The sequence below is a fragment of the Oncorhynchus masou genome, chromosome 5 (assembly GCF_036934945.1).
Source record: "Oncorhynchus masou masou isolate Uvic2021 chromosome 5, UVic_Omas_1.1, whole genome shotgun sequence".
NCBI lineage: Eukaryota > Metazoa > Chordata > Actinopteri > Salmoniformes > Salmonidae > Oncorhynchus > Oncorhynchus masou.
In genome coordinates, this window is record NC_088216.1 from 40,640,092 (window position 1) to 40,654,868 (window position 14,777).

Here is a 14,777-nt window from a genome sequence, read left to right on the forward strand (position 1 = left end):
GTCTTGAAACCTGACTGATTTGGATCAAGAAGGTCATTCTGAGAGAGGTAGCGGGAGAGCTGGCCAAGGACGGCACATTCAAGAGTTTTGGAGAGAAAAGAAAGAAGGGATACTGGTCTGTAGTTGTTGACATCGGAAGGATCGAGTGTAGGTTTTTTCAGAAGGGGTGCAACTCTCGCTCTCTTGAAGACGGAAGGGACGTAGCCAGCGGTCAGGGATGAGTTGATGAGCGAGGTGAGGTAAGGGAGAAGGTCTCCGGAAATGGTCTGGAGAAGAGAAGAGGGGATAGGGTCAAGCGGGCAGGTTGTTGGGCGGCCGGCTGTCACAAGAAGCGAGATTTCATCTGGAGAGAGAGGGGAGAAAGAGGTCAGAGCACAGGGTAGGGCAGTGTGAGCAGAACCAGCGGTGTCGTTTGACTTAGCAAATGAGGATCGGATGTCGTCGACCTTCTTTTCAAAATGGTTGACGAAGTCATCTGCAGAGAGGGAGGAGGGGGGAGGGGGAGGAGGATTCAGGAGGGAGGAGAAGGTGGCAAAGAGCTTCCTAGGGTTAGAGGCAGATGCTTGGAATTTAGAGTGGTAGAAAGTGGCTTTAGCAGCAGAGACAGAGGAGGAAAATGTAGAGAGGAGGGAGTGAAAGGATGCCAGGTCCGCAGGGAGGCGAGTTTTCCTCCATTTCCGCTCGGCTGCCCGGAGCCCTGTTTTACCAACATTTAATTTTAAGAAAAGTTTTATTGGGGTGTTTCTTTTTTATACAGTTCTTCCGATGAATAACCGCCTGTGGGAAATGCCCAGCCCCCCTGCAATGAACCTTTTATACATCTTGCATCTGTATACACTGAACAAAAATATAAACGCAACATGTAAAGTGTCAGTCCCATGTTTCATGAGCTGAAATAAAATATCCCAAAAACTTTCCATAAGCGCATAAAGCCTATTTCTCTCACATTTTGTGTACAAATTTGTTTACATCCCTGTTAGTGAGTATTTCTCCTTTGCCAAGATTGTCCATCCACCTTGTGTTGGGGACAATATAAGGCCACTCTAAAATCTGCAGTTTTGTCACACAACACAAATGCCACAGATGCCTCAAGTTTTGAGGGAGCGTGCAATTGGCATGCTGACTGCAGGCATGTCCAACAGAGCTGTTGCCAGATAATTGAATGATAATTTCTCTACTATAATCTGTCTCCAATGTCATTTTAGAGAATTTGGCAGTACGTCCAACCAGCCTCACAACCGCAGACCACGTGTAACCATGCCAGCCCAGGACCTCCACATCCGACTTTTTCACCTGCGGGATAATAGTCTGAGACCATCCACCCGGACAACTGATGAAACTGTGGGTTTGACCAACCGAAGAATATCTGCACAAACTGTTATAAATTGTCTCAGCGAAACTCATCTGCATGCTTGTCATCCTCACCAGGGCCTTGACCTTACTGCAGTTCGGCGCCGTAACCAACTTCATTGGGCAAATGCTCACCTTTGATGGCCACTGGCACCCTGGAGAAGTGTGCTCTTCACAGATGTATCGGTTTCAACTATACATGGAAGATGGCAGACAGTGTGTATGGCGTTGTGTGGGTGAGCGGTTTGCTGATGTCAACGTTATGAACAGAGTGCCCCATGGTGGGGTTATGGTATGGGCAGGCATAAGCTACGGACAACAAACACAATTGCATTTTATCAATGGCAATTTGAATGCACAGAGATACCGTGACGAGATCCTGTGACCCATTGTCGTGCATTTCATCCTCCGCCATCACCTCATGTTTCAGCATGATAATGCACAGCCCATGTCACAAGGATCTGTACTCAATTCATGGAAGTTGAAAATGCCCCAGTTCTTCCATGGCCTGTATACTGTCGTGAATGAGCCTAGTCAATATTACCTGAATATGACTCCTCTAGTCCCCATTATAAACTCTGGTAATACTCAAACAAGAAAGAACAAGAAGAAGCGGAAGAAGGTCAGGAAGTAGCCTCAACCACAAGCAGCGAGAGAGCAGCAGTGTAGACTGTATGCAGCTTTTCCTCTACTGGGGGGAGGAGGTTCGTCTTGGCAACATCCCCTTCAACTCAAGCCCTGGGTGTGAGCTGGTAGAGTTGCCTGATGGAACGTGGGCCATGAAGCAGGTGACATGACGGATTGTCATTACCTACGAAGAAACCAATGTGTTACCTGACTCTGTGTAGACATCACATTTAAAGGAGACAGTGTGTTATGTAACTTTACTTCAATGTTATGTGTAAGGGGAGGATGTATTGTGTGGCTGTAGTCAAATGAGGCATGGGCTTGAGCAAAAAGTGCATAAAACCCAGGGGTGAAAGTAAGGCGGTGCGGTCTGGTATGGCGTCCCGGTAAAACATGAACCTATCACAACAATGAAAACAAAATGTCAAGAAACCTGTCAGGATTTGGCCAGGGTTGTTCCGGGTTTTGGTCACTAGATGCCCCCATTGTGCTTTTTGACCTTATGTTTTTTCCCTTGTTCCCCATTATTATTTGCACCTGTGCCTCGTTTCCCCTGATTGTATTTAAACCCTTAGTTTCCCTCAGTTCTGGGCTCTGTGTTTGTATGTTAGCACCCAGCCCTAGTGTTCTGTGTTTTCTTGTCGATTCCGGTGGATGCTCTTGTGGAATTCTGTTTTTGTTTTTGAGTTTCTCTTGAGGCTTTTTTGTGCTATTCCTACCACCTTTTGGATTTGCCATTTTTGTATTGAAGGACTTCTCCTTTTTACTTTATTAAATACACCATCTTAAGTACTGCTGTGTCTGCCTCATCTTCTGGGTTCTGCTGACTATTCGTGGCTCAGTTGGTTAAGTGACTGTTTCTCACTCCGGAGACCCAGGTTCGTAACCGGGTCCTGACAAAACCTCTATGCTATTACATCATGATCTATCATTACTGTATGTCAGAGGCATGAAACACTTGTAAATGGACTTGAAAACAGATGGTATATCCTATGCAAAATATGATGTGGTTCAACAAGAACACTGACATGTTGCAAAGGCAGAGATGAGTGGCCGAAACCGAGACACGTGCGGACAACAGTGGGGTCATTAATTTTGTCCTAATGACAATCGCCAAATGTTATTACACGTTTTGTTGTTTGTGTAACAGACGTCTCTTTACATTCATCACTTTCCAATTTTTTTTACATCACAGCCCTATTCTAAAATTTAAAAAATGTAAATCCTCATCAATCTACAAACCATACCCGATAATGACAAAGCAAAAACTGGGTTTTTAGAAATGTTTGCAAATGTATTCAAAATAACATAGAAATACCTTTTTACATAAGTATTCACAACCTTTGTTATGAGATTCTAAATGGAGCTCAGGTGTATCCTGTTTCCATTTATCATCCTTGAGATGTTTCTACAACTTGATTGGAGTCCACTTGTGGTAAATTCAAATGATTGGACATGATTTGGAAATGCACACACCTGTAAGGTCCCACAGTTGACACTGCATGTCAGAGCTAAAACCAACCAAGTCAAATTCATTTTCCGTAGTGCTCAGAGACAGGATTGTGTTGAGGCACAGATTTGGGGAAGGGTACCAAAATAATTCTTAAGCATTGAAGGTCCCCAAGAACACAGTGGCCTTGATCATTTTTCTCCCCAATTTTGATCTTGTCTCATCGCTGCAATTCCCCAAAGGGCTCGGGAAATGAAGGTCGAGTCATGCATCCTCGGAAACATGACCTGCCAAACTGTGCTTCTTAACACCCGCCCGCTTAACTCAGAAGCCAGCTACAGAGGAAACACCATTGAACTGATAACCTGAGTCAGCTTGCAGGCTCCTGGCTTGCCACAAGGAGTCGCTAGAGCACGATGAGCCATGTAAAGCCCCCCCCCCCCGGCCAAACCTTCCGCTAACACGGACAACACTGGGCCAATTGTGCGATGCCCTTTTAGACTCCCGGTCACAACTGGTTGTGACACAGCTTGGGAACAAACCCAGGTCTGTAGTGACGCCTCAAGCACTGTGATGCAGTGCCTTAGACCGCTGCACCACTCAGGAGGCCCGGCCTGCATAATTCTTAAATGGGAGAAGTTTGGAACTACCAAGATTTATTCTTAGAGCTGGCTGCCTCGCCAAACTAAGCAATCGTGGAGAAGGGCCTTCGTCAGGGAGGCGACCAAGGACAGAGCTCCAGCGATTCTCTGTGGAGATGGGAGAAACTTCCAGAAGGACAACCATCTCTGCAACACTCCACCAATCCCGCCTTTATGGTAGAGTGGCCAGATGGAAGCCACTCCTCAGTAAAAGCACATGACAGCCTGCTTGGAGTTTGCCAAAAGTCACCTAAAGGACTCAGACCATGAGAAACATTCTTTGGTCTGATGAAACCAAGGTTGAACTCTTTGGCCTGAATGCCAAGCATCATGGTGAAGCATGGTGGTGGCAGTATCATGCTGTGGGGATGTTTTTCAGCAGCAGGGATTGGGAGACTAGTCAGGAGCAAGGGAAATATGAATGCAGCAAAGTACAGAGAGATCCTTGATGAAAACCTGTTCCAGAACACTCAGGACCTCAGACTGGGGCTAAGTTTTACCTTCCAACAGGACAATGACCCTAAGCGCACAGCCAAGACAACACAGGAGTGGCTTCGGGACAAGTGTCTGAATATCCTTGAGTGGCCCAGCCAGAGCCCAGACTTGAACCCAATCGAACATCTCTGGAGCGACCTGAAAATAGCTGTGCAAATTATTTTCCTGCATTGCATTATTCATCAGGAAGTGATCTGTAAATGTGCTCTGAAAATGAGCCATGATGTGGATAGAGCCACTAAAGTGATAAACTTCATAAGAGCAAAATCTTTAAACCACAGGCAGTTTGTCTCACTGTTGGAAGAGACAGACTCAAGTCATGCAGAATTCCCCTAGCTCACAAACGTGAGATGGCTGAATTTGGGGTAGGTGCTTAAAAGGGTGTGGGACCTGAAGTCGGAGATTACTGAGTTTTTGCAAATAAAAGGAAAATATGTGGATTTCCCTCAACTGCAAGATAAAGAATGGTTGGCCTGATTTGCCTTCACTGTGGACATCATGACCCTCAAGAATGAACTGAATTCCAAACTACAAGGGAAGGGCCTTTTTGCACATCAGATGTACAGCTTGTCAAAGCCTTCAAGGGAAAATGATTCCTCCTGACCCGCCAATTAGAAGCCAACAATCTCACCCACCTTCCGACACTACTAGTCTGTTGCCTATCAGGTGACCAGCGGGAGAAGTATACATCGTTGCTGCGTGCTTTGAACGGTGAGTTTTCTCGTCAATTTGATTATTTCAAAGTGTTGGAAAATGGCATGCTGTTGGTTTCCTCTCCTTTCACCTTCAATGTGGATAACGCTCCCACTGACCTGAAACTTGAGCTTATCGATCTTCAGTCTGATGCAGTGATTGGAGAACTATTCAAAACAATGTCACTGACGAGGTTCTATGCATCTCTTGATGAACAAAACTTTCCAAAGATTAGGAGTCGTGCTCAGAAGATGTTTGTACTGTTTGGGTCAACCTATGTATGTGAACAGACATTTTCAGTGATGAACTATAACAATTCAAGGCACAGATCATCTCTTACCGACTCTCACCTCTCAGCAAATCCTGTGCATAGCGACGTCAGAAACTATACCTGACTTCAGTGCTCTAGTCATTGCCCATCAGAGACTTCACTCCTCGCACTGATTGAGTAGTTTAAATGTAATGTTGAGCTCTCTCTCTTTCATTTCAGTATAGTACACCCACATCAGTGAAGGCTGGTGGAAGGAGCTATAGGAGGACTGGCTCATTGTAATGGACTGGAATTACTATGAGTAATTTGTGGGTTTTGGGGGGTATTTCAGATGAAACGGAAATATCGGCTTGATTTTCATTTACAGTCACTGTTTCTCTTGTCTTTGCATGTTGAGTCTGAACACAATACAGCTTGCTTCTTTCCCCTATTACTGTATTTACGGGGGTGTATTGCAGCCTTGGTACCAGTCTGTTTAGCTATAATTTCACTCATTGCCACTCCTGTCATGCTAAATATTAGTGGAATGTAATAGCTGAACAGAGACTGGAAACCAGGCTGGGTTTATTTTGGTTATGCTTTAACAAGTGTTTCGACAAGTGTTAAACAAGGTTAAGATAAATTAGTACATGGAACTCTGCTCTACAGTATGTTTGACTGATAGAAGTGCTCTAGCCTGGTCCCAGATTTGTTTGTGCTATCATGTGAACTCCTTTGCCACTCATTGTCATGCTGTCAATGGCAAATTGTAGTCTGACAGTTTTCTTGAACTGCTAACCGCAATGGAGTGCCTGCCGTTTGAGGACATACTCTATCAATAAAAGGTGTAGGTCATAGATCAAAACATTGCATTGCAGATGTTTTTATTTAGACTTCTCTTGGCACCATTTTCTCATAACACAAACAGTCATCCGCTAGGACTTGCCCTAATGCCAACCCCAGCTCTCAGTGGTCTGTGAAGGTAACAGAAGGGAGTGAAATATCACTGCATGCTTGTGTTGCTGGAGAGTGAGATTTTTCACTAAGCCTGTTTTGTGCAAACAATCAACTTCTTGTACTCGAATGCTTGCACAAACAGACTTGGCTTTGTTTTTATCAACTGTTCTTAAGTTAAATGAAAGTTATTTATGCAGAGTATAAACTGTTATGTGTTATCATTCTAGCCAGTCAAACAGTCTCCCTCTTTTTAAGTAATGTTGAGAGAAAATGTTTCTGTTTTCCTATTTTTACTGCACTATTTGTCATTAGGTTCTATAATTTTTCCCAAAAGGCACCCTATTCCCTTTCTGGTGTACTACTTTTGACCAAAGCCCTATTGGTCTTGGTCAGAAGGAGTGCACTATAAAGGGAATGTGGTTCCATTTGGGATGCATTTTGGGACGCAACCTTGTGTATGTCTGTCTGCTGAGTCTTCTAAATAAAGTGAGCCTCAAGTCCCCATTCTCTAACCTGCACCTAAAACCCTACTGACAAGTCATATGCAATTAATAAACATGTATGACATCAATTTCCTGTGCATGTTGGTGTTGAGGGATTTTTGCCTTCAGTTCAAATCTTGTTTCCCCTGGGAAGCCAAGTAGATAGCATGATATACTACCATATTATCTCAAGGACAAGGTAAGATGGACAAAGTCATTTGAGCTTGACACATTTGTATTATTTATTGACAACAGAGGAATACTTCAGTCATTGGTATGTAATAGGATGCAGGAATACCTGTCATTCTTATGTAATATCGGAAATGCATATTGAGTTTGTTTTTTTCAGTGATATAGCTCTACATATCACTGACTAAATGGAACAGTATATCACTTTACACAAGTTCATTCAGCCACTCACAGACTCTCACATAACACAATAAAATACTCTGAGAATGATGAATAAAGCATAGAGTACAGCATATTTACATACAGGCCTTTGGTACAATATTGGTTTAAATAACTAGCTGGTCAAAGTTTTCTGGTTGAAATTCTTCTGTTGGTGGATCTGCCTTGCGGTAAATTACAGCACCAGTCCAATGAACAAGAGACATCCTGGCTCGTTTGCTGACATTATGAAAGCGCATGAGGAAATCATCATTTCCAATCAAGTAAATCAACGGATTGATTGCGCTATTCAGGCAAGCCAGGCCGCGGCTGATTTGATGAGCAACATAGATGTCATCGAAGCTTGCTTCGCAGGTGCCTTCCATTTTCAAAATCCTTATCTTCAAATTGAGATTTCTCAAAACATGGTAAGGGATAAAACAAATTGAGAACAACACAGTCAAGATGATGACTAGTTTTAGACACCTTTGTTTCAATAAAGTATTGACGTTGGCTTTGGTGGCAAGGACCACTACTATATGTCCATAGCAAGCAAGAATGACGAGCAATGGTATAACGAATCCGGTAACAGTCCAGCCAATGCTATACGGCAGGTAATCCTTGATAAAGTGGTCCGCTGTGGAGTCATAGCACGCATCTGAGGAATTTGGCGCTGTCTTGTCAAAGAACATATCGGGAAGTATCTGAATAAAAACCAAAATCCAGACAAGAAAACTTATTGCCACCGAGTGGCGAGTGTTGATTCTTCCCATCACGTTCATTGGGTGCACAATACCAAGGTATCGATAAATACTGATGCATGTCAGGAACCCGATACTGCCGTAGAGATTCAAATTGAAACAGAATCTGGTGATCTTGCAGAATGTTTGTCCAAATATCCATTTACTGTTTAGCGCGTAATAGACAACCAAAAATGGTAATGTAAATAGGTATAGCAAGTCCGCTATTCCAAGGTTGAGAATAAATATGTTAATACTTCCAATTTTCTTCCAGCGTGTAAAAACAGTTTTTAACCCAAAGAAGTTTGCAAATGTTCCGACGACAAACACCAGCACGAACACAGCTGGTAAAAATCTGTGCGTAAAAGACAGGTTAATTTCTGCACATGTGGTAATGTTGAGAACGTGCGCTTCGTGGTCCTCTGACATTTTCATATTCGTTCTTTTCAATCAGAGTGAAGTCAAGACACAAGCTGTGTTTCGTATTGCAGAAGAATATCAATCGATGACGCTCAGAAGCTAATGAGATCAAACTTGAACATGGACACACTTCGGAAATCGTAGCCGTACACAAACATGCTGCGCATGACGACCTAATGTGAAACTAAAAGTGTATACACCCATTTCCTTAGATATAATTATTATTCCATTCGTTTACAGGAGGTAATGTGATACTGTATTCGAAAGGTAAATTAACAGAGTTATAGTATCCTGCAATTATTACTGCAAGTCAAGATATGAGTAACAACCCACTGGGCAAACACTGGTTGAGTCAGCATTGTTTCAATGGTCAACCTATTGTGATGTGAAATATATATTTTTAAAGTAATCACCAGTAGATTACTGTTTTCATCTCATTTCAACCAGCGTTGTAAACATTGCAATTAGGGAAAACTTAATCTTAAGTACAATGACTTAACCTGACTAACAGGTTGTTACATTAACATAATCATCAGAACTATCTATACATTGGAATTGAGTCAAAAATGTCATGTAGAAATGTAACAAATATTTGGCATCCTTTGTACTGAGTGTACAAAACATTAAGAATGATATATATTGACCAGGTGAAAGCTATGAGCACTTATTGATGTCATGTGTTAAATCCACTTCAATCAGTTTAGATGAAGGGGAGGAGACACGTTAAAGAAGGATTTTTAAGCCTTGAGACAATTGAGACATAGATTGTGTATGTATGCCATCTGGAGGGTGAATGGGCAAGACAAGATTTAAGTGCCTTTGGAATGGGTATGGTAGTAGATGCCAGGCAGTTTGTGTCAAGAACTGCAACGCTGCTGTGTTTTTCTCACTCCACAGTTTCCTATGTGTATCAAGAATGGTCCACCAACCAAAGGACATCCAGTCAACTTGACACAATTGTGGGAAGCATTGGAGTCAACATGGGTCCGCATTCCTGTTGAACGCTTTCGATACCTTGTAGAGTTTATGCTCCGACAAATTGAGGGCAAAAGGAGGGGGTGCAACTCAATATTAGGAAGTTTTGTGGAATTTCATATTTGAATAAACATATTTCATTTGACCTTGCTTCAATGTTGATAGTAAAATGTTATTTTTTAATCAATGTCATTGTTTCAATGTCATGCCATCAACCTAAATAAAGAGGTATATTGAATTAAAATATGGAACCACAGTCCAACAACTCTTACCTGAACAGTGACTCCTACTGATAATGATGTGGAATAATGCACTTCAGTAAGAACAAGCCTACCGTACAGATGCCTACCTCTATGCAAATGAGTATGTTCAACATCTAAATGTGTTGACATGATAGCTCAGCTGAAATGAACGCAGCGTGTTTCCAAAGCTATGCAGGGTACATAGGGGTATGCATCTAGATGTTAGACGTGTTCTCACTGAAGTGCATTACCCCTCATATACCAGTAGTCACTGTTCAGGCAGGAATTGTTGAACTGTGGCTTCACATTTTATTTAAATATTCCCTTTATTTAGGTTGATGGCATGATGTTGAAACAATTACAATGAATCAAACATGCCTTTTTACTATCAACATTGAAACGAGGTCAAATAAAATATGTGTAATCAAATATGAAATCAATTTCAATCACAGAGCATTCCTAAAAGTATTCAAACCCGTTCCCTTTTTTCAAATGTTGTTACGTTACAGCCTTATTATAAAATGTATTAATAAATGTTCCTCACAATACCCCATCCCTCTCTCCACTGGGATTCTCTGCCTCTAACCCTGTTGCAAGGGCTGAGTAACTGGCTTCCTGGTGCTCTGCCATGCCGTCCCTAAGAGGGGTGCGTCACTTGAGTGGGTTGATGTGTCGGGGGGCTAGGGCCAGTCTGTTATATCTGGAATATTTCTCCTGTCTTATCCGGTCATGTGTGAATTTAAGAATGCTCTCTAACTCTCTCTCTCTTTCTTTCTTTCTCTCTCTCGGACCATGCCCTAGGACCATGCCTCAGGACTATCTGGCCTGATGACTCCTTGCTGTCCCCAGTCCACCTGGCCGTGCTGCTACTCCAGTTTCAACTGTTCTGCCTGCGGCTATGGAATCCTGACCTGTTCACTGGACGTGCTACCTGTCCCAGGTCTGCTGTTTTCAACTCTCTAGAAACAGCAGGAGCGGTAGAGATACTCTCAATGATCGGCTATGAAAGGCCAACTGACATTTACTCCTGAGGTGCTGACCTGTTGCACCCTTGACATCCACTGTGATTATTATTGCTTGACCCTACTGGTCACCTATGAACATTTGAACATATTGGCCATGTTATGTTAATCTCCACCCGGCACAGCCAGAAGAGGACTGGCCACCCCTCATAGCCTGGTTCCTCTCTAGGTGTCTTCCTAGGTTCTGGCCTTTCTAGGGAGTTTTTCCTAGCCACCGTGCTTCTACACCTGCATTGCTGGGTTTCTGTACAGCACTTTGAGATATCAGCTGATGTACACAGGGCTATATAAATACGATTGATTGATTGATAATGACAAAGCAAAAACAGGTTTTAGACATTTTTGCTAATTTACAAAAAATCTAAAACAGAAATACCTTATTTAAATAAGTATTCAGACCCTTTTCTATGAGACTCAAAATTGAACTCAGCTGCATCCTGTTTCCATTGTTCATCCTTGAGATATTTCTACAACTTAATTGGAATCCAACTGTGGTAAATTCAATTGATTGGACATGATTTGGAAAGGCACACACCTGTCTATATAAGGTCCCACAGTTGACAGTGCATGTCAGAGCAAAAACCAAGCCATGGGGTCAAAGGAATTGTCCATAGAGCTCTGAGACAGGATTGTGTCGAGCCACAGATTTGGGGATGGGTACCAAAAAATGTCTGCAGCATTGAAGGTCCCCAAGAACACAGTGGTGTGGCAGAATAATCAGAATTTGCTCAGTAACATAGATAATTAAGATATCTTATCTGCATAATATGCTTATATGATTGAACTGTTGAATTCTTGTTATTAGAATGTATCCATTTGGACTCTGTTGTTGGCAGTTGCACTTCCTCCCTCAGATGGGCTTCAGTCACCTGGGGCCCAGAAATGGGAGAAGTCAGGCTTCTCTATCACATGTCCCTGTTGCTATACATAATATCAGAAAGAGAAGAGGACAGAAGGATACATTGTCTTCATATGTGGATATGTATCTTTACCTATTACAAACCATGTAAAGGGATGGCGTGATTAATAGGGAACCAATTACTTGTCTCCACAATGTCTGTGCCCAGTCACTCCCTCCTTCGGCTTTGGGGGAGATACGTTCTGAGACAGGATGTGTGGGGTAGTGTCTGGAACCATTGTACATCATCTCTGATGTTGCACCTATCCTGGGATTGTGTATGACTTAGATGCTCACTCTCATCTGTGAGCTCATCTAGGCGTGTGGTCAAGGACATGGGTTTTACTTGAGATAGGGGTATCTGGAGTTGACAATTGATTTATGCCATATAATGAGTTGGTGTTTATGTACTATGAAGTACCAGGGATGTGATCTGAGCCTTGGGCCAAACTCTGTACAATAAGAACAGTCTTCATAGCAAATGCTTTCTGACTGGGGGATACTCCTTTCTCAATTATCAAGTCTCACCTTGTGACCCATTCCACACACCTGTTGTTTGCTATGTAGACTAAGGGGGTGTATCTTTGCTATAAAAAAGGTCTTTGTATCCTTTGTGTCGGGGCTCTCAACGAATCATCTGAGTGTGGTTCGTCGACCAGCCATCGCTATTGCAGAGCTCTCACTAATAAAGATTCAGTTTAAGTATAACTCTGACTTGTGTAATAAGTTTGTCTCTCCTCATTTGATAACACAGAAATTAACCACTGCAGTGGCCTCCATCATTCTTAAATGGAAGAAGTTTGGAACCACCAAGAGGCTTCCTAGAACTGGCCGCCTGGCCAAATTGAGCAATCGGGGCAGAAGTGACTTGGTCAGGGAGGTGACCAAGTGTCACGTTCTGACCTTTATTTCCTTTGTTTTGTCCTTATTTAGTATGGTCAGGGCGTGAGCTGGGGTGGGCAGTCTATGTTTGTTTTTCTATGATTTTGGGATTTCTATGTTTCGGCTTAGCATGGTTATCAATCAGAGGCAGGTGTCATTAGTTGTCTCTGAATGAGAATCATAGTTAGGTAGCCTGGGTTTCACTGTTTGTTTGTGGGTGTTTGTTTCCGTGTCTGTGTTTGTTCACCACACGGTTTCGGTTATTCACGTTACGTTTACTGTTTTTGTATTTTAGTGTTCAGTTTGTCTTTAAAATAAACATCATGAACACTTACCACGCCGCATCTTGGTCCTCCGATCCTTCTCGCTTCTCCTCCTCAGACGAAGAGGAGGAGGAAAACCGTTACACCAAGAACCTGATGGTCACTCTTACAGAGCTCCAGAGTTTGTCTGTGGAGATGGGAGAACATTCCAGAAGGACAACCATCTCTGCAGCACTCCACCAAGCGTGGTGGTGGCAGCATCATGCTGTGGGGATGTTTTTAAGCGGCAGGGACTGGGATACAGGATCGAGAGCAAGATGAATGGAACAAAGTACAGAGGGATCCTTGATGAAAACCTTCTCCAGAGCGCTCAGCTCAGACTGGCGCGAAGGTTCAGACAGCTAAGACAATGCAGGAGTGGCTTCAGGACAAGAGTCTGAATGTCCTTGACTAGCCCAGCCAGAGCCCGGACTTGAACCCGATCAAACATCGCTGGAGAGACCTGAAAATAGCTGTGCTGCGATGCTCCCCATCCAACCTGATAGAGATTGAGAGGATCCGTAGAGAAGAATGGGAGAAACTCCCCAAATACAGGTGTGCCAAGCTTGTAGCGTCATACCCAAGTAGATTTGTGCTGTAATCGCTGCCAAAGGTGCTTTAACAAAGTACTGAGTACTTACAGTACCAATCAAAAGTTTGGAAACACTTACTCATATTTTATACAATGTAAAATAATAGCGAAGACATCAAAACTATGAAATAACACATTTGGAATCATGTAGTAACCAAAAAAGTGTTAAAAAATATATAGATTTTAGATTTTAGATTCTTCAAAGTGGCCACCCATTGCCTTGATGACAGCTTTGCACACTCTATTTAGACCCCTTGGGCTCTGAATACTTTCCGAATGCATGAGCATAGGATGAAAAATATTTCTTATGTGGAATTTTCGACACAATTTGTTTACATAGTTCTGATGATTATGTTGAAATTTGACTGGCGTAACAACCTGTGAGTCAGGTTAAGTCGTTGTATTTAAGTTTAAGTTTTACTCTAATTTTAATGTTTACAATGCTGGTTGAAATAAAATGAAAATAGTACTTGGTTGATTACGTTTTACTAATCCAAATGTATTTTCTATGTAGAGTCCACGTCACAATAGGTTGACAAATGACATTGAAACAATGTTGATTCAACCAGTGTGTTCCCAGTGTGAATAGGCTATTAAGGCATGAATGTGAGAATTTAAATATTTAATTGATGATGTTTTAATTATTAACCATACCAATCTACAAGACAGTAATTCAGGTGTCTTTATCCTCATTGTAACGTAGCGTAATAACAATATTACTGAAAAAATAATTTGACTAATAACATAATACTTACAGTTCATAGAAATGATGACTGACAGCTAAGCTTTGCGCATGAAGGTAACTTGGAGTTGACACCAACCTACTTTTACTTACAGTAACTTCCTACTGTACATTCAGTTCCATATTTACTTTGAGGTAACCGAAACGGCCGCTATAGGCCTCCACCTCCATCCACCACCATGCATCACTCAATCAACTAGTCACTCATCCTCTCTCTCTCTCTCACTCTTTTTCTCTCTCTCGTTCTCTCTCTCTGTCTCTCTCTCTCACACACAGACACATTTTCTAAGAATCTTGATGATGGAGGTATTAATTTAAATTAAATGGCCCTAATCAATATTCAAAATCAAATAGAGGATGAAATTCAATCAAACCTGCACTGCGGAAATTGTTAACACTGTTATTACACATATTCTAAGCAATGCAAAGCAGTTGACTATATTTACTGGGTTAAACTAATGGTGCTTTTTCAACAGCGCAGGAACCATGTGTTTTTTCCCACAGTGCAAGTTTGATTGAATCCTACCCTACTCTTCGATTCCTATTCGTGTGTCATTGTCCAGTATCTTCACTGACAGGGCCTGCCCATCTCTGGCTATGGGGCTATTTCACTCTCCACGGTCCTATACT

General features: G+C 42.3%; 1 protein-coding gene across 1 annotated transcript; it reads right to left on the reverse strand.

Moving 5' to 3' along the window:
• Positions 1-7,174: 7,174 nt before the first annotated feature.
• LOC135526750 (P2Y purinoceptor 1-like) lies at positions 7,175-8,750 on the reverse strand. The gene has a single exon (XM_064955379.1). It carries the CDS (start codon positions 8,505-8,507, stop codon positions 7,461-7,463), a length of 1,047 nt encoding a protein of 348 aa, XP_064811451.1. The 5' UTR covers positions 8,508-8,750; the 3' UTR covers positions 7,175-7,460.
• Between the last annotated feature and the right edge of the window lie 6,027 nt (positions 8,751-14,777).

Bases quoted from the DNA above. Each gene is read 5' to 3' on its own strand.
- LOC135526750 (XM_064955379.1), bottom strand. From the start codon at position 8,507: ATGAAAATGTCAGAGGACCACGAAGCGCACGTTCTCAACATTACCACA.